The sequence below is a fragment of the Acinonyx jubatus genome, chromosome A3 (assembly GCF_027475565.1).
Source record: "Acinonyx jubatus isolate Ajub_Pintada_27869175 chromosome A3, VMU_Ajub_asm_v1.0, whole genome shotgun sequence".
Classification (NCBI taxonomy): domain Eukaryota; kingdom Metazoa; phylum Chordata; class Mammalia; order Carnivora; family Felidae; genus Acinonyx; species Acinonyx jubatus.
The window spans coordinates 22,959,620-22,983,422 of record NC_069388.1 but is presented as its reverse complement, the minus strand read 5'-3'; the positions used below and the strand labels follow the sequence as shown (position 1 = coordinate 22,983,422).

The 23,803-nt window shown below is 40.1% G+C and overlaps 1 protein-coding gene and 1 pseudogene across 6 annotated transcripts in view; one reads left to right on the top strand and one right to left on the bottom strand.

Moving 5' to 3' along the window:
* The window catches only part of PHF20 (PHD finger protein 20), a 170,045-nt gene that overhangs the window by 29,566 nt on the left and 116,676 nt on the right, over positions 1-23,803 (top strand). For 5 of the 6 annotated variants that reach the window (XM_015070956.3, XM_053200000.1, XM_027069976.2 and 2 more), the window contains one exon: positions 17,051-17,165. In XM_015070956.3, coding sequence (XP_014926442.1) covers positions 17,083-17,165 — 83 coding nt within the window. In that variant the 5' untranslated portion in view covers positions 17,051-17,082. Of the gene's footprint in view, positions 1-17,050; positions 17,166-18,620; positions 18,684-23,803 lie in introns of those variants that run through there. The other variant, XM_053200002.1, reaches the window with a different exon arrangement.
* LOC113602625 (uncharacterized) lies at positions 1,349-1,437 on the bottom strand (annotated as a pseudogene).

Genomic DNA, 23,803 nt, shown 5'->3' with positions numbered 1-23,803 from the left:
AATGTGTGCTTAGAGCCTCCTTGGTTGGATTGTAAGCTCAGAGAAAGGGAGGATGTTCCTGTTTTATTCATCTCTCTCAGCAATTGCCCCTTATAGGTTGTTAACTGACTAACCTTAACTTAGGGTAACCTACTGAAAATTGAAACCCCAATTTATAATGCTGTCACAGCTTTGCTAGGTCTTAGGCTAGGTATCCAGCTGTTCTTTGCTTTCTTTGACCAAATAATGGAAGTAACAAGCTTGCAGAAATCCCATAAAATTTTAGGAGCCTGGTGTGAGTCACTGAGCATAAATAGGGCAGTTTGTATGAAAGGGAGGTGGTGGATCCATGGACTTTGGGGAAGGATTTAAAATGATGGTTTGTGGGTGCCTGGCTGGCTCAGTGTGTAGAGCATGTGACTCTTAACCTCGGGGTTGTGAGTTCTAGCCCCACACTAGGCATAGACCTTACATTAAAAAAGAAAAAAATGAGGGCGCCTGGGTGGCTCAGTTAAGCGTCTGACTCTTGGTTTTGGCTTTGGTCATGATCTTGAGGCTTATGGTTTTGAGCCCTAAGTTGGGCTGTGTGCTGGCAATGCGGAGCCTGCTTGGGATTTTCTCTTTCTCTCTCTCTCTGCCCCTTCCTTGCTCACACTATGTGTCAAAATAAATAAACTTAAAAAAAAAAAAGATCTGATTTGATGAGAACTTATCCCATGTCAGGAACATAATTCTAGGATTTTAAAGGCTGACTCCCAGGCATCTAAGGTGACAATTTCAAGCTCTTTTCGTCTTAGTAGAGACCTGATTTTTTAAACAATTTTTTTTTAACGTTTTACTTTATTTTTTAAGAGACAGAGAAGGACAGAGCACGAGCAGAGGAGGGGCAGAGGGAGAGGGAGACACAGAATCTGAAGCAGGCTCCAGGCTCTGAGCTGTCAGCACAGAGCCCGATGCAGGGCTCGAACTCGTGAACTGCGAGATCATGGCCTGAGCCGAAGTTGGACACTCACCTGACTGAGCCACCCAGGTGCCCCAATAGAGACCTGATTTTTTAAAGGTCTCTTTCCCACATGGAAAAATTGCACAGCAAGGTGGATTGACATACCTTTGTTGCTTCTACAGGTGGACAGATGTTGGGATTTCTAGATTGTGGAAACCTGCCTTGGAAATAGGGATATTTTACAATAATAATAAACATAGTCAGTGTTTTTTTGAGCACTCTGTTGGAGCTTATTGAATCTTTACAATTTATCTATTATCCTCACCTAGTAGATGTGGAAACAGATTAAATAACTTGTCCAAGGTCATTTGGCTAATGGAGTCCAAGTTTCTTTGCCTGCAATCCTAGTGCTCTTTTTTTTTTTTTTTAAATATGGAACAGTTCACAAATTTGAGTGTCATCCTTGCACAGGGGCCATGTTCCAATTTTTGTGTATAAGCATGATCCCAGTGCTCTTACATCCTTATTTAAATGCCTTACTTTTCTACCCAGAGGTTTGATTAAACTTTAATTATAATATCAAACAGGTGTCAGTCTGGAACCCAGAACTTAAGTACTACTGAGAGAAGAGGTGGCCTTGCCATTTCATCCCAGATTTTGTTCCTGACCATGCAAACATGCCTCAGTTGTAGAAGCCAAACTCTTCTAGCTCAGGCTGCCTCTTTCCCTTTCTTGAGGCTCCTGGGCATGGCTGAGTTGTGCTGTTTGATTGTCCCTTGGTCCCATGGAGTGGTGAATGCTGTCCAATGTCTTTTTTTTTTTTTTTATTTTTATTTTTTATTTAAAGAAAAAAATTTTTTTTAACGTTTATTTATTTTTGAGACAGAGAGAGACAGAGCATGAATGGGGGAGGAGCAGAGAGAGAGAGAGGGAGACACAGAATCGGAAGCAGGCTCCAGGCTCTGAGCCATCAGCCCAGAGCCCGACGTGGGGCTCGAACTCACGGACCGCGAGATTGTGACCTGAGCTGAAGTCGGACGCTTAACCAACTGAGCCACCCAGGCGCCCCTGTCTTTTTTTTTTTTTTTTTTTTAAAGTAGTCTCCATGCCCATCGTGGAGCCCACCATGGGGCTTGAGCTCACGACCCTGAGATCAAGACCTGAACTGAAATTAAGAGTTGGCTGCTCAACTGACTGAGTCACCCTGGTGCCCCCAATGTGCTTGGATGAGTAGGACATTGGTTGTGTTGTGATCTATATAAGAATTGTACCTCTGTAATTCAGAAAGGCAAGATAGTTAAAGAGACACCTATCTGTATGGCTGTATGGGATGTGGTGGGAAGGACCAGGATTTGGAGGCAAAATGCCTGAGTTTGAGTTCTGTCACCTGCCATTATCTTGGGACTACACATAACTTGGGCATGTGGCTTAAACCTCTTGGGCGTCTCACCATGGCATGGGCAGTGGAGGCAGACTTCCAGCATAAGTAGTTACTTAACCTCCCTGGACCTCTGTTTCCTTACTCAAGTATCATCATAACTGCCTCACATTGATCATTGTGGAGGTATCAGTAAATGTTACCCTTTCCTTCCATTCCCTAATCTTTAAAAATGGGAGTAAGTAAACCTAATGTATGGGGTTATCAAAATTTGGTAAACTGTGAAGAGTTGAGTGTATGTTATTGTTATTCTGTTTTATTTCTCACAAATTATTTTTAAAATCTCTTCATGTTAGTTGTATTTTATCTGTAACTATATCAGTAGTATCTATAAGAGGGAAAGATACTTAATTTTTTTTTCATTTTTACACAAAACATCTTAATAGTAATCCCTTACTATCATTAGTATGCAGATATCCCAAGGCCTCATTTTTATTTCCAAAGGCCTTACTATTATTATTATTATTAATTTTTTTTAATGTTTATTTATTTATTTTTTCAAGAGAGAGACAGAGCGTGAGCAGGGGAGGGGCAGAGAGAGGGAGACACAGATTCTGAAGCAGGCTCCAGGCTCTGAGCTGTCAGCACAGACCCCTATGCGGGGCTCAAACCCATGAACCATGAGATAATGACCTGAGCTGAAAGTCTGTCGCTCAACCGACTGAGCCACCCAGGCGCCCCACTATTATTATTATTTTAAGTTTATTTATTTTGAGAGAGAGTGCAAGCACATACACACACGTGTGTGCACGAGTGGGGTAGGGGCAGAGAGAGGGAGAGAGAGAATCCTAAGCAAGCTCTCTGCTGTCAGGACAGAGTCCAACGTGGGGCTTGAGCTCATGAACTGTGAGATCATGACCTGAGTTGAAATCAGGAGTTGGATGCTTAACTGACTGAGCTACCCAGCTGCCCCACCAAAGGTCTTACTTTTAGAAGTAGTATAAGTATAGGGGGTCTTAGAGGAGGTCCTGGCTCTCAAAGCCCAGCTCTTCTGCCTGGCTAGGTGACCATGGGCAAGTTATTTGCTCTAATTCTCCTATTCTTCTGTAAAATGGGATAATACTGCCAAATAATCTGCATTGTTGAGAATAAGATATTTGTCAAGGATTTAGCCTGTGAAGTAAATGTTAGCCATTTCCTGCTATTAATGAAGGCCACGGGGCACCTGGCTAGCTCAGTTGGTAGAGCATGTGACTCTTGTCTCAGGGTTGTGAGTTTGAACCCCATATTGGGTGTGGAGCTTGCTTAAAATTTTTTTAAAAAACATTATATATATGTTTATATCTTCCATGAATATAAGTTAATATTTAAAGAATAAGGTTAATTAGTTGACCGTTCAATAATGTGTTTGTCTTTAAATTTTTTTTTTTTTAATGTTTATTTATTTTTGAGAAAGAGAGACAGACAGCATGAGCAGGGGAGGGGCAGGGAGAGAGGGAGACACAGAACCTGAAGCAGGCTCCAGGCTCTGAGCTGACAGCACAGAGCCTGATGTGGGGCTTGAGATCATGAACTGAGCTGAAGACTGACACTTAGCCGGCTGAGCCACCCAGGTGCTCCAATGATGTGTTTGTCTTTAAAACCCCATACGCAGCCAAACAGTTGTAATTCAGGAAAATGTCTTTGTATCCCCCATGGAGTAATGGCTCCATATCTACATTGTTTGCTTGGGGTACCTGAGTGGCTTAGCCGTTTAAGCGTCCAACTTTTGCTCATGTTATGATCTCCTGGTTCACGAGTTTGAGCCCCGCATCAGGCTCTGTGCTGACAGCTTGGAGCTTGGAGCCTGCTTTGGATTTTGTGTTCCCCTCTCTCTCTGCTTCTCCCCAACTCATGCTCTGTCTTTGTCTCTCTCTCAAAAATAAAAACATTAAAAAAATTAAAACAAAGTTTTATGATCTAGTGATACCTCAATTAAGGAGTTATGTAAGAACAGCTTAGTTGGGTATGTTTTTAAAGACTCCCTTATCTGAAAGGAAGCCACACTAACCCACTCCACAGTTACCAACATTTATAGATAGACTGGAGCTTCCTGTCACTGAATATAACTTTTCTTAGGCCCAGGGAGCAAAATTGTAGTCTTGTCTTCAGGTGCCTCATTCCCTGTGCCTTGCCTTCCTCCCCCTGCCCCTAAAGAGTGGTAATGGTTCCTACATTTGCCCGTGGAGCCTCCGAGTGATGGCTGTCTTGAATCCCTACCTCCGTCTAGGGGAATGATACTTGTCTTTTTTCTTGTTTTTGATACTATTGTGTCAGTGAGGAAGTTGACATTTAACAAGCACCTGACCACCACATAAGGACACAGCTTGTTGAATGCTGAGGGTTCCAATGAGGGTGTTTAGGGCCTTGTGAGAGATCATTCAGAGACCTGCAGTTTCAGTGTAGCATGTTGAGTGCTGTGGCCCAGAGAGTGGGCCAGACTGCCGTGGGAGAATACCAGAGTGGGCTGCTGGCCCAGCAAGCCCTTCAAGGAGGTGTGGAAGGACTGGGCAGAGGAATCAGCTTGTTTGAGCAAAGGTCCTGGAGGTTGGAACTACAAGGAGTCTGGCTGTGTGGCTGCAAGAGCAGTACTTTGAGAGCCAGGCTGTGTGCTAAGTAATTTCTCTCTTCCCAGCACCCGTATGAAGGCATGAAGTTGGTACTGTACTGTTCCTATTTTACAGATGAGGAGCCGGATGCTCAGAGAGAAAACTTGTGCAAGTTATCTGGAAACTGTTGGAGCTGGGATCGAAACCCAGGCTGTCCCACTCCCAAGAATTCTGACATCTAGCCATTGTGTGTTACTGCCCCTCTGTTAAGCTTGCCTACTTTCCTATGAAAAAACAGTATTTTATTTATTTATTTTTAAAAGTTTACTTATTTTGAGAGAGAGACAGAGAGAGCACACGGAAGCATGAGCAGGGGAGGGGCAGAGAGAAGAGAAGTCCAAGCCAGCTCTGCACTGGCAACATGGAGCCCTGCTTGAGGTTCAAACTCACGAATTGTGAGATCGTGACCTGAGCCGAAATAAAGAGTTGGATCCTTAACTGATTGCCATCTAGGTGCCCTAAGAAAAATTTTAAAAAGTTTTATTTATTTAAGTAATCTCTACACGCCACATGGGACTTGAATTCACAACCCCAAGATCAAGAGTCTCAGCCTACTTTCCTGTGTTTTTTAAAGCTTTTTTAAAAAAAAGTTTATATATTTTGAGGGAGGGAGAGTGTGAACCTGTGTGTGGGGGAGGGGCAGAGAGAGAATCCCAAACAGGCTTCACGCTGTTTGCACTGTTAGTGGGGTTCAAACCCATGAACTGTGAGGTCATGGCTTGAGCCAAGATTGGGAGTTAGATGCTCAACTGATTGAGTCACCCAGATGCCCCAACAGCTTAGTTTTTTTATTTAAAAAATGAGAATTGGGGCACCTGGGTGGCCCAGTCGGGTGAGTATCTGACTTTGGTTTAGGTCATGATTTCGTGGTCTTTGAGTTCAAAAACCCTGCATTGGTCTCTGTGCTGACAGCTCAGAGCCTGGAGCCTGCTTCAGATTTTGTGTCTCCCTCTTTCTATACCCCTCACCTCTCACCTTCTGTCTCTTTCAAAAATAAATAAAAATTAAAAAAAATAAAAACCGAGAATCATCATCATCATCATTATAAACCTAAAAGACACTAAATGGAATGATGGTTATACACAGCACATAGAAGAGGGTCTGTAATAAAATAGGCAGTCGGAAGATGTCAGTTTATAAGACAATATTGATTTGGATCTGGGAAGGTTGTGGCTAGGGGCTTTGAGCTCCACTGAAAGCTGTTGTAGTAATTGGATTAGAACTGGTGGGGGCCAGAATTGGAAGAGACTTAGAAGTAGGTGTTACAAAGTGGTGACTGTGAGTTGGAGGCAAGGGTAATGCCTCCGTTTCTAGCTTGGCATGTTGGCCAGTCTCTGTCCTTAAACTGTGATGAAAAAAGAAGGAACTTGTGAGGGTAGGATGGTTAGTTCAGTGAGGTTGAGTAAGGTGCCAAAGGTCATTGAACAAATATATTCTGGAGCCAGTCCTGGGCGTGAGGCTCTTTACACTGCTTCTGGGAAGATCCACTGATTTGACCAGCTCATTCTCAGTAATTTGGAATGAGTAAACTCAACTTGTGTTTGCTCTCTGAATTTTAATTGTGGAAGGAAAAGCTTGGCTTTTGGAGAAAGCATTTCTAGTATCTGTAAAGAGGGTAGAAATTTTTGGCTTATTTCTTTTTTTCCCTTCCACCTTTCCTGATTTCCCCCCTGTCCTTTGCTTCCTTCCTTCCTCCTTCAAATAAAAGAGGTTAATTCAGCTCTTAACAGTGTGACCTGGGGAAGGGCCTGAGGAATGGAACTGGTCTTTACTTTAGACTCAGTCTTCCTTCTGTGTCCTTGAGGAAATGAGGGTAGTGGTAGAGGGGCCCTTGCCCCTACTTCAACCAACTTGTCATCTCCCCAGGCTAAAGACATACTTCTTACGTTCCTTAGTATATTGGATATTTTTTGTTAATATTCCATGATAATATTGACTGTAATCCTTTGTGTCTGATGTCCTTTTTGCTAGTACTACTATTACACCAACCATTATATCGCTAGTACTGGGTATTTAGTGTTTACTGTGCTCAGTATTAGACATCTATTAACTCACTTATTTCTCACAACAACCCCAGGAGGTAGGGGTTGGGTTATCAATTCCATTTTGTAAATGGGCAAGTAGAGAGAGATTCAGTGATTTTTCTCATCTTAACTCAGCCAACAATAAGTGGAGCCAGGATTGGTCAGAATGTGAGTCTGAAACCTGACTGTGCTCCCATCCTTAAGCACTCCTGACTGTCCTCCAAGACAGAACTTTGGCAAAGAGTCCCCTTGGAAACTTCCTCCTGTGAGATTGCCATGTCACTGGACCTGCTGATACTGTTTATGCTTTTATGGGACAGCATGGTGGGCTGCAGGGTAGTCAGTTTCCACCTCCTAGGGATGTGAAGGAGAGGGGAGCTCATTCCCACCCAAGGCACCTTGCCTCTAGGACTTCCCTTTGCTGAAAATTTTCCCTTGGATCTTCTCATGGTTGTCTCCTGGTCATTTAGAACTCTGCTAAGACCTCAGCTTCTCAGAGTACTTTGTAACACTTATCTAAAGTGGTCCTCCCATGTCACTGGTTCACATTATTTTGTTGGGTTTTTCCCCACAGTGCTTATCCTGACAGAAGTTATTTTCTTTGTGTAACTTGTTTATTGCCTGCCTTCTCCATTAGAGAACAGGGTTGGGGTAGTCTTCCCTTCCCAGTATCTATCTCCAGAACCTGGCACATAGGCATTCAGTAAATATTTGAGTGAAGGAGGCATGAAGATTTAAGCTGGTCTTTCACTTGAAGTGTCCCTCCATTGAAAGGGGGTTGAATTAAGTTTCAGAGGCACCATCACCACTAAATGGAGGTTGAATGCAAGCCTGGTGGTAAGCACTGTTGGGTTATCACAAAGCTTGTTCTATAGTTTCTGGTGATTGACATTCTTCCCTTGAGTGTCCCAGGGTTTATTTTCCCCTATATCTCAGCTGACTTGTTGAAAGGTCTTGTTCCATACCCATCTATCACTTTAATTATTTATTACTTTAAGTCCTTGGTTCCTTCTTGAGCATAATGGGGTTGCTGAGGGCATGACCTCCGTTTACCATGGCTGCAGTACTCTTTCACCTCTCCCAAAATGAAACCCAGAGCTTTTGTCAGTACAACATTAACTGTAAATGTATTCTAAGTTTGGAAAATTCTGCTGCCATTTTTTGAGTACCTACTTTGAGTTAGACAAGTAAGGACTTTGCAGATCTTTTCTCAATCCTTATAGCACCCAAGACAGAGGCCATTATTAAACCTCATTTGATGAGTAAAGAGAACTCAAAGATGTAGCTCATAAATAAGCATATGTGGTGGTTAAGAATCTGGAGCTGCAGGGTCTAAGGTTCAAATCCTGGCTCAGCCTCTTACCAAATGGGTGTCCTAGGATATCCCTAACTTTGTTCCTGTTTTCTCATCTTTACAATGAGAATTAATGCCACCTACCTCTGCAATTGTTTCAAAGATTACATGAGTTAATATATGTAGAGTTAATTAGCTATTGTTATTATAGATGTTTTTCAAGTAGGTCTTGTCAGTCTGCCTAAGGGTATTTTCTATCCTTTTGTAGTAAGGTTAGCTCACATCACCATCATTTTATTTTTTAATTAATTTATTTGGCATCTGTGAGCATTAGTCCTTCCTTTCCCTAATGGAGCTTATAGTGTAGTCCTACTACATTAGGTTTATTTAAAATTTTTTTTTAATGTTTATTTATATTTGAGAGAGAGAGACAGACAGAGCATGAGTGGGGGAGGGGCAGAGAGCGACTGAGACTGAATCTGAAGCAGGCTCCGGGTTCTGAGCTTTCAGCACAGAGCCCCACGTGGTGCTTGAACTCAGGAGCTGTGAGATCATGACCTGAGCCAAAGTCGACGCTTAACTGACTGAGCCATCTGGGCGCTCCTACATTAGGTTTTATTTAAACATACTCTTGTTTTTAGGGGCATCTAGGTGGCTCAGTTGGTTAAGCTCCCGATGGTTTCAGCTCAGGTCATGATCTCATAGTTCATGAGTTCGAGCCCCATGTTGGGCTCCATGCTGCCAGCGTGGAGCTTGCTTGGGATTGGATCTCCCTCTCTCACTGCCCCTTCCCCCACCTCTTGTTTTTAAATTGTTTTTTAATGTTGATTTGATTTTAACGTTGATTATTTTTTTATTTTTGAGAGAGAGAGAGAGAGAGAGAGACAGAGCATGAGCAGGGGAGAGGCAGAGAGAGAGGGAGACACAGAATCTAAAGTAGCTCCAGGCTCGGAGCTGTCAGCACAGAGCCCATTGTGGCGCTCGAACTCATGGACCATGAGATCATGACCTGAGCCAAAGTCGGACGCTCAACTGATTGAGCCACCCAGGTGCCCCTTAAATATGTGAACTAAATCTACTTTCCCCAGAGTTTTATCTAAAGAGCTATTTTTTTTTTTCATTTTCACAAATGATTTATTTTTATCCTGGGCTGTATTCTTCACATTAAGGTTACTGAGTCCAAGTGTAATAAGCAGTTTTACAGCATGTTCCTTGCTTGCAGATTGCGGTGTAAAAAGACAGCCATGGTGAGGGCCCTAGGCAATAGTTCAGATGTTCAGTTTCCTCACAGCCGGGCCAGTCTTAGGTTTTGGCCTTTCTGAAAAATGAAATATTCTTGCTTGTTATGTAATGGTGTGATAATTCTGACACAACATCTGGAAAGCAGCCAATTACTTGATCTTCCTGCCTGTATTCAAATTGTGTTTGTATCTAAAGGCATGAATATAAGCATAGCAACAACTTTGGTAAAGGAGAGAGGAAGGCCCTTTTTCTTTTTTCTTTTTTCCTTAAATGTTTCTTTATTTTGATAGAGAGCATGTTCACAGGCAGGGGAAGGTACAGAGAGAGAGGGAGAGAGAATCCCAAGGTGACAGTGCAGAGCCTGTTGTGGGGCTCAAACTCATGAACTGTGAGATCATGACCTGAGCTAAAATCAGGAGTCGGATGCTTAACTGATTGAGCCACACAGGAGCCCCTAGAGGAATAGCCTTTGAGAAGTGGTTGGTGTATCTCTGGGAAAATCTTGTTACCTGTTGTAAGAGGTATCTCCTGCTTTGGAGGACCTGCGAAGCTGCTGGCTGCTCTGCACCTCGGTTTTCTGTCTGTGCCACAGCACTATCACATGTAGTCTTAAGTAGATCACATGGCAGTTGTGAAGGTCTGGTAAGACAGTATAAGAATGAAAGGACTTTTGTATATTTAAATGTTAGGAAGAAATATGAAGAAATAACAAAGAAGGAACCCAAAATTAAAATCTTACCGACTAGATAATCCCTGTTGACAATGAAAAAAAAAGTAAATTCTTGGGACGCCTAGGTGGCTCAGTTGGTTAAGCATCCAACTCTTGATTTCAGCTTGGGTCATAATCTCATGGTTCGTGAGATTCAGCCCCTTGTCAGGCTCTGTCCTGACAGCACAGAGCCTGCTTGGGATTCTCTCTCTCCCTCTCTCTCCCTCTCTCTCTCTCTCTCTCTGTTCCTCCCCTGCTCATGTTCCCCCCACCCCCCATCTCTCATGTGTGCTTTTTCTTTCTCTTTCAAAAAATACATTTAAAAAATTACTTTTTATTTCTATTTATTTATTTATTTATTTATTTATTTATTTATTTATTTAGTAGGCTCTATACCCTGAGTGGAGCCCAATGTGAGGCTTGAACTTGTGACCCTGAGATCAAGACCTGAATTGAGATCTAGAGTTGGATGCTTGGGGTGCCTGGGTGGCTCAGTTGGTTGAACTTCTGACTCTTGACTTTGGCTCAGGTCATGATCTCACGGTTCGGTTCATGGGATCGAGCCCTGCATAGGGCTCTGTGCTGAGCATTGAGCCTTCTTAAGATTCTTTGTCTTTATTTGCCCCTCTCCTGTGTGTTCTTTCTCATAATAAATAAATAAACATTAAAAAAAAAAAGTCAGATGCTTAACTGACTGAGCCATCCAGTTGCCCCTTAATTTTTTAAAGTTATTTTTCATTTTTTTACTTTGAGAGAGAGTGTGCGTGTATGTGCACACCAGCAGAGGATGTGCAGAGAGAGAATCCCAAGCAGGTTCCAAGCTGTCAGTGTGGAGTCCAGTGCTGGGCTCCATCTCACAAACCATGAGATCATGACCTGAGCTGAGATCTAATGTCCTGATGCTTAACCGACTGAGCCACCCAGGCCCCCTACCCTTGCAAATACATTCTTAAGGTTAGAAAATTCTACCAAAATAGTAAGATAAAAAATGAAAGGTTAAATTTTCATGCTCCGTTCCTCTCATTAAGGGAATGTCCTTAAATAGTTTCTTGGTTCCTTCTAAGAAATAATTTTATATATATGTTGTGATAGTTGTGTCTAGGGACGCCTGGGTGGCTTGGTTGGGTGTCCAACTTCAGCTCAGGTCATGATCTCACCATTTGTGAGTTTGAGCCCCACATTGGGCTCTGTGCTGACAGCTCAGAGCCTGGAGCTTGTTTCAGATTCTGTGTCTCCCTCTCTCTCTGCCCCTCCCCCACTTGCACTCTGTCTGTCTAAAAAATAAATAAACATAAAAAAATAGTTGTGTCCATATGTCTGTTTACATTAAAGGGATAGTACCATACACATGCCTCTACATCATGTCCTTTTTACTTGACAGTATGTCTTGCAGATGGTTCCATATCAGCATCTACAGATTGCCATTTTTCCTTTTAATGGCTGTACAATATTCTGTTGTCTGGATGAACCATAATTCACTTAATGAAGCCTCTTTTGATGGATATACTAGCTGTAGAAATTTCAAAGCTATATTAATCATCGTTACAGGTAATTGGGCAGACTTTGGGGGATATATCTGTAGGGTAAGTTACTGGCAGTGGGACAGCTGGGTTGCAAGTATATGTATTTTTGTAGATAGTGCCAAGTTGCCTTTAGAAAAGCTTTTCCAATTTATGCTTCTACCAACAGTGTATAAGCATGCTTTATTCGCCTCATCCCTGCAAATACTAGTTATCCTACCTTTACATTTTTTGCCTTGGAAGTGAAAAATTGTTATTTTGATTTGCATTTCCTTTAATAAGTTAGTTGTTTGGCATTTTTGTTCTGGTTTGTATGCAGTCTTTGTTAATATGGGAAGTTAGCTCCTTGTCACATGCTCTGCAGTTATTTTCCCCCATTTTGAGAAAGTGCCCTGTAAATAGTATTACAAGGCACACAATTAAAGCTTTCATTTTATTGATACAGGAGCATTGACTGCAAATACTGTATTTAAGGAAATAAGTCTTTCTATCTCCTTTGTGGCAGTGGGTTCCCATTGTAGGGAAATTTGAATGTAAAGGAGTAATTTGAAGACCTGACAAGGTCTTTAAAATGGAATCCTAGGGGCGCCTGGGTGGCTCAGTCGGATGCTCAACTTATGGTTCCTGAGTTTGAGCCCCACATCAGGCTCTGTGCTGACAGCTCAGAGTCTGGAGTCTGCTTCAGATTCTGTGTCTCCCTCTGTCTCTGCCCCTCCCCTGCTCACTCTCTGTGTGTCTCTCTCTCTTTCAAAAATAAATACTAAAACAATTAAAAAAGTATGGAATCCTATATAAATACAGATTGTGTTAGGTTTTTTTTCTCTCTTAGTTTTTCTCAGTGTCCTTATTGAACATATTCCCTTTAACTCTTAACTTGGAAGCTGGAGCTTTTTGGAAGAAAAAGCTAAGGGCCTGAAGAATGGATAAGTTAAAAGCCTTAGAATCTTAGCCTTTTTGAAAATAATTTGTGTTTGAAACTAAATGTGAGAGGTAAAAAAAAAAAAAGACTTATGCAATTTTTTTTTTTAAATTTCCTGCTTCTGTCTGGAGTTTTTTGTTAGTAGTTGTCAAATTATTATTTTTTTTTATGTTCGTTTATTTATTTATTGAGAGAGAGAGAAAGAGACAGTGTACCCATGTAGGGGAGGGGCAGAGAAAGAGAGAATCCCAAGCAGGCTCTGCGGTGTCAGCCCAGAGTCCAATGCTCGGCTCGATCTCTCACCTGAGATCATCACCTGAGCCAGTTTCAAGAGTTGGATGCTTAACTGACTGAGCCACCCAGGCGCCCTGTTGCCAAATTAAATTGGAATTTTGGGGTACCTGGGTGGCTCAGTCTGTAGAACATATGATTCACGATCTCAGGGTTGTGAGTTCTAGCCCCATGTTAGGCGTAGAGCTTACTTAACAACAACAACAAAATTAAATTGAGGCTTTCAGATGATTTCTTGGGTGGCACTTCCCTTGCCCTTTGTTAGAGCTTGTTCATCTCTTCCAGTGTTTATGTTTGTCTTTCTGGGTGGACTGGAGCGGGGACTGAGTTGGATTTCTTACTCCTAATTTCCAGCACAATGCCTTACCGATAGTACTAACTAATCATTTATTGAATGATTTAATGTGAAATCGAAAAACAAATGCTGCCACCCCAGAACAGTGGTAGGAAGATTGGAGATGGGACACAAAAGTCAGGTTAGTCCTTAGTCCTTAGTCCTTAGTCCTTAGTCTTATTCTTTGTGATACCAGGGAGTGAAACCTCAAACAAGTGGGTCAGAGTTAGAAACAGGTTTTTAGTTCATTTGTAAGGAAGACCTTCTGACAATTCAGCCTCAAGAGTAATTGTTTCCTTCTTTTCTTTTCAGCCACTGGGAATAGTTAGCTCATCTTCATTCATTTACTGCCTCGTTCCCACACTCCTCCTGTATTTTAGTAGGAAGCCTCCTTGGGTACCTGAGGAGAATTTGTGTGGTGAAAGAATTAATTTAGAAATCAAGCAGACTTGAGCTTTTTGTTCTGGGGCTTGTCACTTGGCACCTGAACCTTAGCCAAATTATGCTAAGCCTAATTTTCTCATTTGTGATAATAGAATTATCTATTATCTAGGGGTACCTGGCTGGCTCAGTTGGTGGAGCATGCAACTCTTGATCTCGAGGTTGTGAATTTGAGCTCCGCACTGGGAGAGATTGCTTAAAAAATAAAATCTTTGGGGTGCCTGGGTGACTAAGTCGGTTAGGTGTCTGACTCTTTATCTCAGCTTAGGTTGTGATCTCATGGTTTGTGGGATCGAGCCCCGCATCCAGCTCTTCATTAACAGCATGGAGCCTGGTTGGGATTCTCTCTCTTCCTCTCTCTCCCTTCTTAGCTTGCACGCCTGTGTTCTGTCTCAAAGTAAATAAACGTTAAAAAAATAAAATCTTTAAAAGAAGAATTATTAATAGCTAATAACTCTTTTATAGTCCTTACTTTGTACCAGCCCTGTGCCCCTTACATGGATTATCTCATTTAATCCTCACACCTGCTGCCTGGAGATAGGTACTATTACCACCACTAACCCCTTTTAAGGAGAGGAAACAAATTCAGAGGGGTAATTTACCCAAATTCATTCAGCTAGTAAAGGATGGATCTGGGGATTCAAGCCCAAGCATTTAATCCCATTACATTATGTTACATACATGACGTCTGTAAAAGGGAGCTGTCCCCCTGCATAAAGTCTGACAAATGCTAGTAGCTCAGTGAGTGTTCAGTGCCACTCTGCCTTTTTGTTTGGCATCACTTTTTTAAAAATTTCTTTTATAAGTTTGTTTATTTATTTATTTATTTAGAGAGAGGGAGAGTGCGCGCTCATACTTGCACCCTGGAGTGTGTGAGGGAGGGGCAGAGGAAGGAGAAAGAATCCCCAGATCAGGAGTTGCATGCTCAGGCACCTGGGTGGCTCAGTTGTTAAGCATCTGACTTCGGTTCAAGTCATGATCTCACAGTTCGTGAGTTCCAGTCCCACATCAGGTGAGCTCATGGCCCTGCTTCAGGTGAGCCCCTCTTCTATCTTTCTGCCCCTCACTCACTTGTGCGTATGCTCTCTTTCGCTTAAAAAAAAAAAAAAAAAAAAAAAAATGTTGTTTGCTTTACCTACTGAGCCAGCCAGTATCACATTTTCATATAATCTGGGAGGCCAAACTGTTAATCTGTATATTACCTATTGTGCATGAAGTCAGAGGTAAAAAGATGATTTGAGTGGTATTTGGGCCAAGCCAAAATGAAGACTTTTATACTGATTGGATTTACTTATATCAGATTTGATATTTTCCTGGAGAATGTTAGGTAAAGCCAGTCAAACCTCTGACTCTCCCTTTCCTAGGGTCCTTATAGTGGAAACACTCCTTAACATAATAACTTTTCAGTTTATTAGAATGTTTCAGCTTCCTTAAACTGTCAACCATTTCTGCCTTCATTTGACTTGGTTTGCAGCTTTCCCCAGTATCAGCTTATCAGAATTGGTTGTTTAATGCTTAACTCATCCTTCAAATTACATGTTTTTGTTTTTTTCTTGGAATATTTCCGTTGTGAAAAATTTTAAATTTATGAAACTGTTTGAAAGGAAAAGAACAGGGACACCTAGTTGGTTCAGTTGGTAGAGCATATGCCTCTTGATCTCAGGGTTGTTAGTTCCAGTCCTGTGTTGGGTAGAGCTTACTTAAAAAAAAAAAAATAAAAAGAAAACAATCACCTATAGCCCCCCCCCCCCCTTTTTTTTAAAGCAGGCTCTACGCCCAATTTGGGGCTTGAACTCATGACCCGGAGATCAAGGGTTGTATGCTCTATTGACTGAGCCAGCTAGGCTCCCCTGTACACACATGAGTTTTGTTTGTTTGTTTGTTTGTTTTTTAGAGAGAGATTGTGAGTGTGGGAGAGGGCCAAAAGAAAGAGAGAGAGAGAGAGGAGAGAATAAGAATTCTAAGCAGGCTTCACGCTCAGTGCAGAACCCAAGTGCCCCCAACATGACCCTGGGATCATGACCTGAGCAAAAATCAAGAGTTGGATGCTCAACTGACAGCCACCCAGGCGCCCGCCCCAACACACGAGTTTTAATGTGAGCTCAACGTGCTGTAATTTAGGATTCTGTCTTTTCATGTAATGTATTGCAAACAAATTCTTCCTAGGATGTGGTGGCATTACACATCAGATATGAGGATCCACTTCTGTTATTTTTCCACAGTCAGTCCATGGCAAAGATTTTGCTTCTGGTATGAGGCAGATGTTGCCTTTGGCAGTACTCTTATGTTGCTTGGGCAGTGTAGGCTTTTGAGACCCAAAGTTTAGTGGGAGAAGATGTAGCGAGATAGCCTGCTGTATGGAGGTGCCCCGAGAGCTCAGAGTGGCTACATCTCATCTCCATTAGAACCGTCATTGGCCCCTAAAGATAAATTTTATTCATATAGAAAATGACCACCAATCCATACCCAAAGGTTTGATAAAGAGTTACTTAGGAAAAATATCAGTTGTCAGAATGAACTCAAGAACAGGCAGAAAATATAAATATATCAAAGAAAGTACAAATAGATCTTGTCTAGCCTTCCAGATAGGGCCAGAAGTCAATGTCTCAGCTTTTGTTTACTTCTTATGTAGTACTTAAAATTCGTAGAAGTTGCAGATTGCAGTTATTCCATTAATCTATTTTTTTTAATAACACTACTTTTTTTTTTTTAAGTGTATTTTGAGAGAGAGCAAGAGAGAAAACGAACGTGAGCGGGGGAGGGGCAGAGAGAGGAGAGAAGGAGAATCCCAAGCAGGCTCCACACTGACAGTGTGGAGTCCAACTCGGGGCTTGAAAATCTGAACATTTAACCAACTGAGCCAGCCAGGTGCTTCTGTTTATCTGTTTAGTGGCTATATTTTTGTCTTTCCCTAGTGGACAGAGGCTTCATGTGGGCTTATGTCCCTTTTGGTCTTGGCTGTTTTTTTTTAAATAGTCTCTCAGCAGATACTTGTTGAATGCATTAGCAAATGATTGAATTTAACCTGGAGAGTAATTGTTGTTTTGGAGTTCTGAGAGGTGCCCCTTATAGGTGAGTCCTTGGTAAGCAGTGTTGAGTGGGGGTCTCCTCACAGTCCTGGAACTACAGGATGCTGCATAATAGAGGAGGAACCAGTGGAGGACACGTCTATGTTGGAATGAGAGCAGGCATGAAAGAAGTCACTGACAGGGTTTCCTGGAGCTTTGTGTTTTGAATAATTCCTGTTTGTCTTTTATGTGTAGTGAGTGATGCTACACTCTGGGCAGACTTTCCCTAAGTTTCATAAATATTTAATTGGCTTTTTCAGGAGAATAAAGGCAGCCCCGCTGATGACTGAAAATGACAAAGCATCCACCTAACAGAAGAGGAATCAGCTTTGAAGTGGGAGCCCAGTTGGAAGCCCGGGACCGATTAAAAAACTGGTACTTTTACATTTTTCTGTTAATTAAATTCCTTCAGTAAAGGATTTTTGCTAGCACTGATAAAGAGGGCTTTTCTTAAGTGTTCTGTAGTTTTTTCCTGCTCCCTGACTCTTGGAAGGTGGAAGGAGACTTAAGCCTAGAGCCGGGGGAATGTCCTTTCTCTTTGGTGCTGGGATCCATCTGTCATGGAGAGCATCCAGTGACTATTTGTTAATACTTGTTTCCCCTTTCTGTGTGTTTGTGTGAAGGAGTTACGGGAAAAAGAAGCATAGATGGCTATAAGGAAGGGACGAATTAATAGTGGCAGCTCTCTTGATCTTGGGTACCTGTCTGGAAGAAGAGAGGAGAGAAAAATCAGGGATGGAAGAATGAAGGAAAGGGATTAGATTGGAATAACTTGTGTGTTGTGAACACCCCATCCTGTTTTCTGAGTATGTGGTATGGTTGAAATTTAACATCACTCTGAAGAGGTGATTAAATTTAGAGACTGAGGGCTTGTAGTCCTGACTTATCATTGGTTTATGACCTCTGACTTGTAATTAGCCTCTTTGAGCATCAGCTTTATCTATAAATGTGTGGGTACTAGTAGTATCAACCTCCAAGTTTTTCTGAGAATCACGTAGTAGAATGTGGGGAAAGACCTTCTTTATCAACTATAAAATGATGGTTGTTGTTGAGGACATCCTAGAATCTGGCCATTTGTTAATGCTTAAGGGAAAGGTGGGGGTTTCAGAACTCAAACCTTTCTTAGTTGTTGTTGTTGTTGTTGTTTTTAAAGTTTATTTATTTATAATCTACACCCAAAATGGGACTCGAACTCATGACCCCGAGATCAAGAGTCACATGCTCCACCAGCTGAACCAGTCACATGCTCCCCTTTCTGAGTTTTTATAAGGAAGAATGTAGCTCTTTTGGGGAGTTTTCTGAAAATAAGCTGACCAGTTCTTGGGGTGTAGGTAGAGAAGACAGGGGAAAGAGAAGCAAGGAAGTGGCTGGGGCAGAAATGTCTCTGCTGCTTTTTGGGGCTGGAAGAATTGATACATGAATTACAAACTCTTTGAACACCTAGTTGTTGTAGGCTGTTTGTATCATCTATAATTATTTCCCTTTTTGGTTTCTCTTAGCACTTTTTAAGGCAGCTTAATCAAGGGAGGGAATTCTTTTTAAATGTGGAAAAAAAGTAAAATATAGAAAAAGTAAAAAGTACATCTAGCTGTAAAATAATCTGTGTACTTGTCACTCAGAATAAATATCAATAAAATACACTAATATATAAAATTTAATAATAAAATTTAACAAATTAGTAAATATCACTTAGAATAAATAAAACATTTTTATTATATTTATGTTTTAAAAAATAAAAGACATAAAACATTTCTTATTATATTTGTTTTAAAAAATAAAAGACATAAAACATTTCTTATATAATAGAAGTATATTTTATACCCTTACCAGTTCAATTCCCCTTCTGTATTCCATGGAGGCAACCAGCATCCCAGACTTATCCTTATCCCAGTTGTATCCTTTCTGTCCACGTTTTTAAATTTTTACTATGTATATGTATGCATAAATAATAGAAATATTTTAGGTATTAAAAATTAATATAAGTAGTAGTATATCATTTGTTTCTTTATGTTTTTGTGATTTAGCTATACTGATACATAAGGTACTTATCCTATATTTATTTATATTTAATTTTTTTGTACTTTATTAAAACATTTTTTTTAATGTTTACTTTTGAGAGAGAGATGGAGTGTGAGCGGGGGAGGGGCAGAGAGAGAGGGAGACACAGAATCTGAAGCAGACCAGGCTCTGAGCTGTCAGCACAGAGCCTGATGTGGGACTCAAACTCACGAACTGGGAGACCATGACCTGAGCTGAAGTTGGACGCTTAACCAACTGAGCCGCCCAGGCACCCCTCATTTTATGTTATTTTATTTTTATTTATTTATTTCAAGTAAGCTCTAGGCCCATCTTGGGGCTTGAGCTCATGACCCTGAGATCAAGAGTCTCACACTCTTCTGACTGAGCCAGCCAGGCACCTCAGCAGCACTGTGTTTAAAGTGAAAAACTGGATGCCTCCCTGGCTTAGTCGGTACAGCATGCAGTTCTTGACCTTGGGGCCATGAGTTTGAGCCCTACATTGGGTGTAGAGATTACTAAAAAGAATAAATAAAAAAAATAAACACAGTGCTACTGTGAACATCTCTGTAAATGCCTTTTTGTGTCCATTTGCAAGAATATTTATTGGGCAGTGACTTTTCAAACTTGTTTTATGGCAATTTATAGTAAGAAATATATTTTAAATCCAGGGTAGTAACCATCCGTATATACACATATAAATTTCAGTGAAGCAAAATTCTTTAGTAACCTTTCTTAACCTTAGTACATGCATTATACTTTGATGTTTTTCTTCTATGTTGTGTGTTTCCTGACCATATGCACAAATGCTGGTCTAGAATCATTAATTTCATTTTATAATTGAATGGGTCATGAACTACTGTTTGATAAGTCCTACTCCAGTGAATTCGTTGACTAATATACATATTTTCAGTTTTATTGGAACTTGCAAAATTTATCTCCAAAATGCTTCTACTAAATTGCTCCCACCAGTAGTACATAAAACTTCTTGTTTTTCTACATCCTTATCAATTTTTGCCTTTGACAGACTTTCTGGTTTGTCAGTCTGTTGGTTATAAAACTTTATTCTTTGTTCCCTGTACTTCTGGTGAAGTTGAGCATTTTCCAATATCTGTGTTTTGTGGCTTGCTCTTGACTATTTTTCTATTGGATTGTTTGTCTTTTCTTAGTGATTTATCAGTATTTTACTAATATGTTATTGATTCCAATGCTTTGTTAGTTTGTATTGCAGAAATCTTCCAGTCTGTAGCTTGTCTTTTCAGCTTACTTCTGATATCTTTCATGGGATGTAATATTCTCTGAAATTCTTCTAAAAGTTTTAAAGGTTTGCTTTTTACATTTTGATCTTTATCTACCTAGAATTAATTTTATGTATGTGATGAACTAGGTCTAATACTCGTTTTTATTCACCATATAAATAATCAGTTGCCCCAGCATCTTTTATAGGATAGTCTGTCCTTTCCCCACTGATCTGCAATACTACTTCTATATATCAAATCCCATAACATGGGTCTCTTCTTAGCTCTTTATTTTATTAATTTATATTTCTCCGGTGCTACTAGCAACACATAATCCAATAGATATTGCTTTAAAATAAATCTTTTTAAATTAATTAATTGTGAGAGAGAGAGAGCGAGTGAGCGAGCACGAATGGGGAAGGGGCAGAGAGAGAGGGGGAAAGAGAATTCCAACCAAGCTCAACATTGCCAGTGTGGAGCCCGATGCAGGGCTCAAACCTATGAACTGAACTGTGAGATTGTATCCTGAGCCAAAATCAAGAGTTGGATGTTCAACCGACTGAGCCACCCAGGTGCCCCTAAAATAAGTCTTGATATCTGTTAAGACAGGTTTTGCTTTTTTGTGGTTTATTTTCTTTGTTGTATTCTTAGACCTTTACTCTTATTTTTTAAACAGTTGAAGTATAATTGACAGTCAGTGTTACATTAGTTTCAGGTGTAGACATTTGCTTTTAACATGAATAGCTGTATTTGTGTAGTTTCTTAAAAACTGTTGTAGTTTCACAATAAATTGCATTGGATTTATAATTAATTTGGGGGAATTAACATCTTTATGATAGAGTTTTTACTTATGAAAATATTATTTTTTTGTATTCACATTTTCTTTTATGAACTTGTTTTATAACCTCCATTTTGCATATTATCTGTTAGACTTATTCCTAAGTACCTTCTAGTTTTTGTTGGTTCTGTGAATGGATCTTTTTACATTATATCTTTTCTTTGGTTATTGGTGGTATGTAGTAATGCTGTTGAGTTTTTATTGTTGTTGACCAAATTCAGTGTGTGGACTTTACTGAGATCATAGCTCAAAAACAATTGCTAAAAAAAAGATTTATGACATTTATGATATTGTTGGATATTTGACATTGATTAATGATATTAAAGGATCATTGTTAACTTTTGTAGGTATGGAAATGACATAGCTATGTTTTTAAAAAGTCCTCATTTTTTAGAGATTATATACTGGCATATTAATGACTACAATGAGGTGTTGTCTGGGACTTGCTTCAAAGGAAATAGGAAATGAGGAAAAGATGGAGAATAGGGAAAGCAAAAGTGGCAGTGAGTGATGGGTATGTGAGGGTTTATTGCTGTTGAGTTTTATATACTAATCTTGTATCTAGAAACCTTGCTGCATTTTCGTATTTGTCCTACTAGTTCTTTTAAATTTTATTATTATTTAAAAAATACTTATTTTGAGAGAGAGAAAGAGAGAGACATTCCTAAGCAGGTTCTGCGCTGTCAGTGCTGAGTCTGACATGGGGCTCAATCTCAGGTACCTGAGAGGTCGTGATCTTATGACCTGAGCTGAAATCAAGAGTCAGATGCTTAACCAACTGGGCCACCCAGGCGCCCCTTGACCATATGCATTTTTGTCTCTTCAGTCTGTTAGTATGGTATATGACATTAGTAGAGTTTCTAAGCTTGAACAATTCTTTTTTTTTCCTTCCAAGATTTTATTTAAATTCAAGGTAGTTAACGAATAGTGTAGTATTGGTTTTAGGAGTAGAATTTAGTGATTCATCACTTACATATAATATCCAGTGCTCATCACAAGTGCTCTCCTTAATGTCCATTGCATTTAGCTCATTCCCCCACCCACCTCCCCTCCAGCAACCCTCAGTTTGTTCTCTATAATTAAGAGTCTGTTAGGTTTGTCTCCCTTCTCTGTTTTTATCTTACTTTATTTTTCCTTCCCTTCTCATATGTTCATCTATTTTGTTTCTTAAATTCCACATGAGTGAAATCATATATTTATCTTTCTCTGACTGACTTTTTTTGCTTAGTATGATATACTCTAGTTTCATCCATGTCGTTGCAAATGACAAAATTTCATTCTTTTTGATGGCTGAGTAATATTCCATTGTATACATGTATGTGTGTAAATATATATACATGTATATATTATGTGTGTGTATAATCTATATACATACACACCACATCTTCATTATCTGTTCATCAGTTGATGGACATTTGGGCTCTTTCCATAATTTGGCTATTGTTGATAGTGTAATGTTGAATAAGTCTTGACTATGTTCCTGGATAAATCCTATTAGATCATTTATATAATAAATTATATAAACGTTTGCTAATATTTTATTTGAGATTTTCATATCCACGTTCACTAGTACTTTTGGTTTTGATCTTTTCTTCCCCTATCCTTGTCTGGTTTCAGTGTGTTATAGAAATCTTAGAAAATGAGGTAGTTTTTTTCTTTATTTCCTCTGGAAAAGTCTCTTGAAGCTCTGCTAAATCTTGCTAATACCCTTTTTTGCAAAAATAAAAAAAATTTTTTTTGAGAGAGAGAGAAAGAGTGGGCAAGAGTGCAGGGAAAGGGCAGAGGGAGAGGGAGAGATTGAATCTTAAGTGGGTTCCACGCTCAGCACGCAGCTCAGTCTCATGATCTTGAGATTATGACCTGAGCCGAAATCAGGAGTCAGACACTTAACCAACTGAGTGAGCTTTACAGGTGCCCTTGAAAATAAATTTTAGACTCTCAAATCAAATACTTTAATAGTTACTGTTCTGCTGTGTTCTTTTTCTTGAGTAAATTATGTCAATTTTATTTATGCTTATGTCATATCTTTTTCAAGTATGTTAGCAATATTAACACTATTTATATAATAAATAGTAAGTAACATAGGAGAAAGTTACTTGTAAATCTACCAACCTAACTACTTAGTCTTTTCTGTAATTGCTTATGTATGAAATAGGTATGACCACGGGGTGCCTGGCTGGCTTAGTTGGTAGAGCATACAACTCTTGATCTCGTGGTCATGAGTTCAAGTCCCATGGTGGGTGTAGTGATTACTTAAAAAAAATTCTGTTAAAATAAAATAGGCATGATCAGTGTGTACATAGGACTTCTGTACTTTTACTTTTTTAGTCATTATGAAAGCATAATACAGTAGATACTTGTTCTCTTAAGTGGGTAAACAATATTTCAGATTGTTATTCTACCTGTGTAGAACTTTTTGCTTCCAATTTTTTTTCACATTTCCACAGAAAGTGGTGTATTGCCTTTAGAACAAAATAAGATACTTTCAGAACTTTTGTTAGTGGGGGCACCTGGGTGGCTTAGTTGGTTGAGTGTCCGACTTCAGCTCAGGTCATGATCTCGCGGTTTGTGAGGTTGAGCCCCGCGTCGGGCTCTGTGCTGACAGCTCACAGCCTGGAGCCTGCTTCAGATTCTGTGTCTCCCTGTCTCTCGGCCCCTCCCATGCTCATGCTCTGTCTCTCTCTGTCTCTCAATAATAAATAAACATTAAAAAAAATTAAAAAAAAACCACAACTTTTGTTAGTGAAGAAAAACCGTTAGAAATTGAAAACTTTTCTAAAATATTATTTGGCAGCTGATCAAGTAGGCCCTTTAACTTAGCAAACTTACTACCTGCAACTGTGTGGAGCCCAAGCTGTCCGATTAGATACAGCTAACTGCTTAGAAGTGTGGCTTGCGCTTGTGGCCAGAGTACCAGCTAT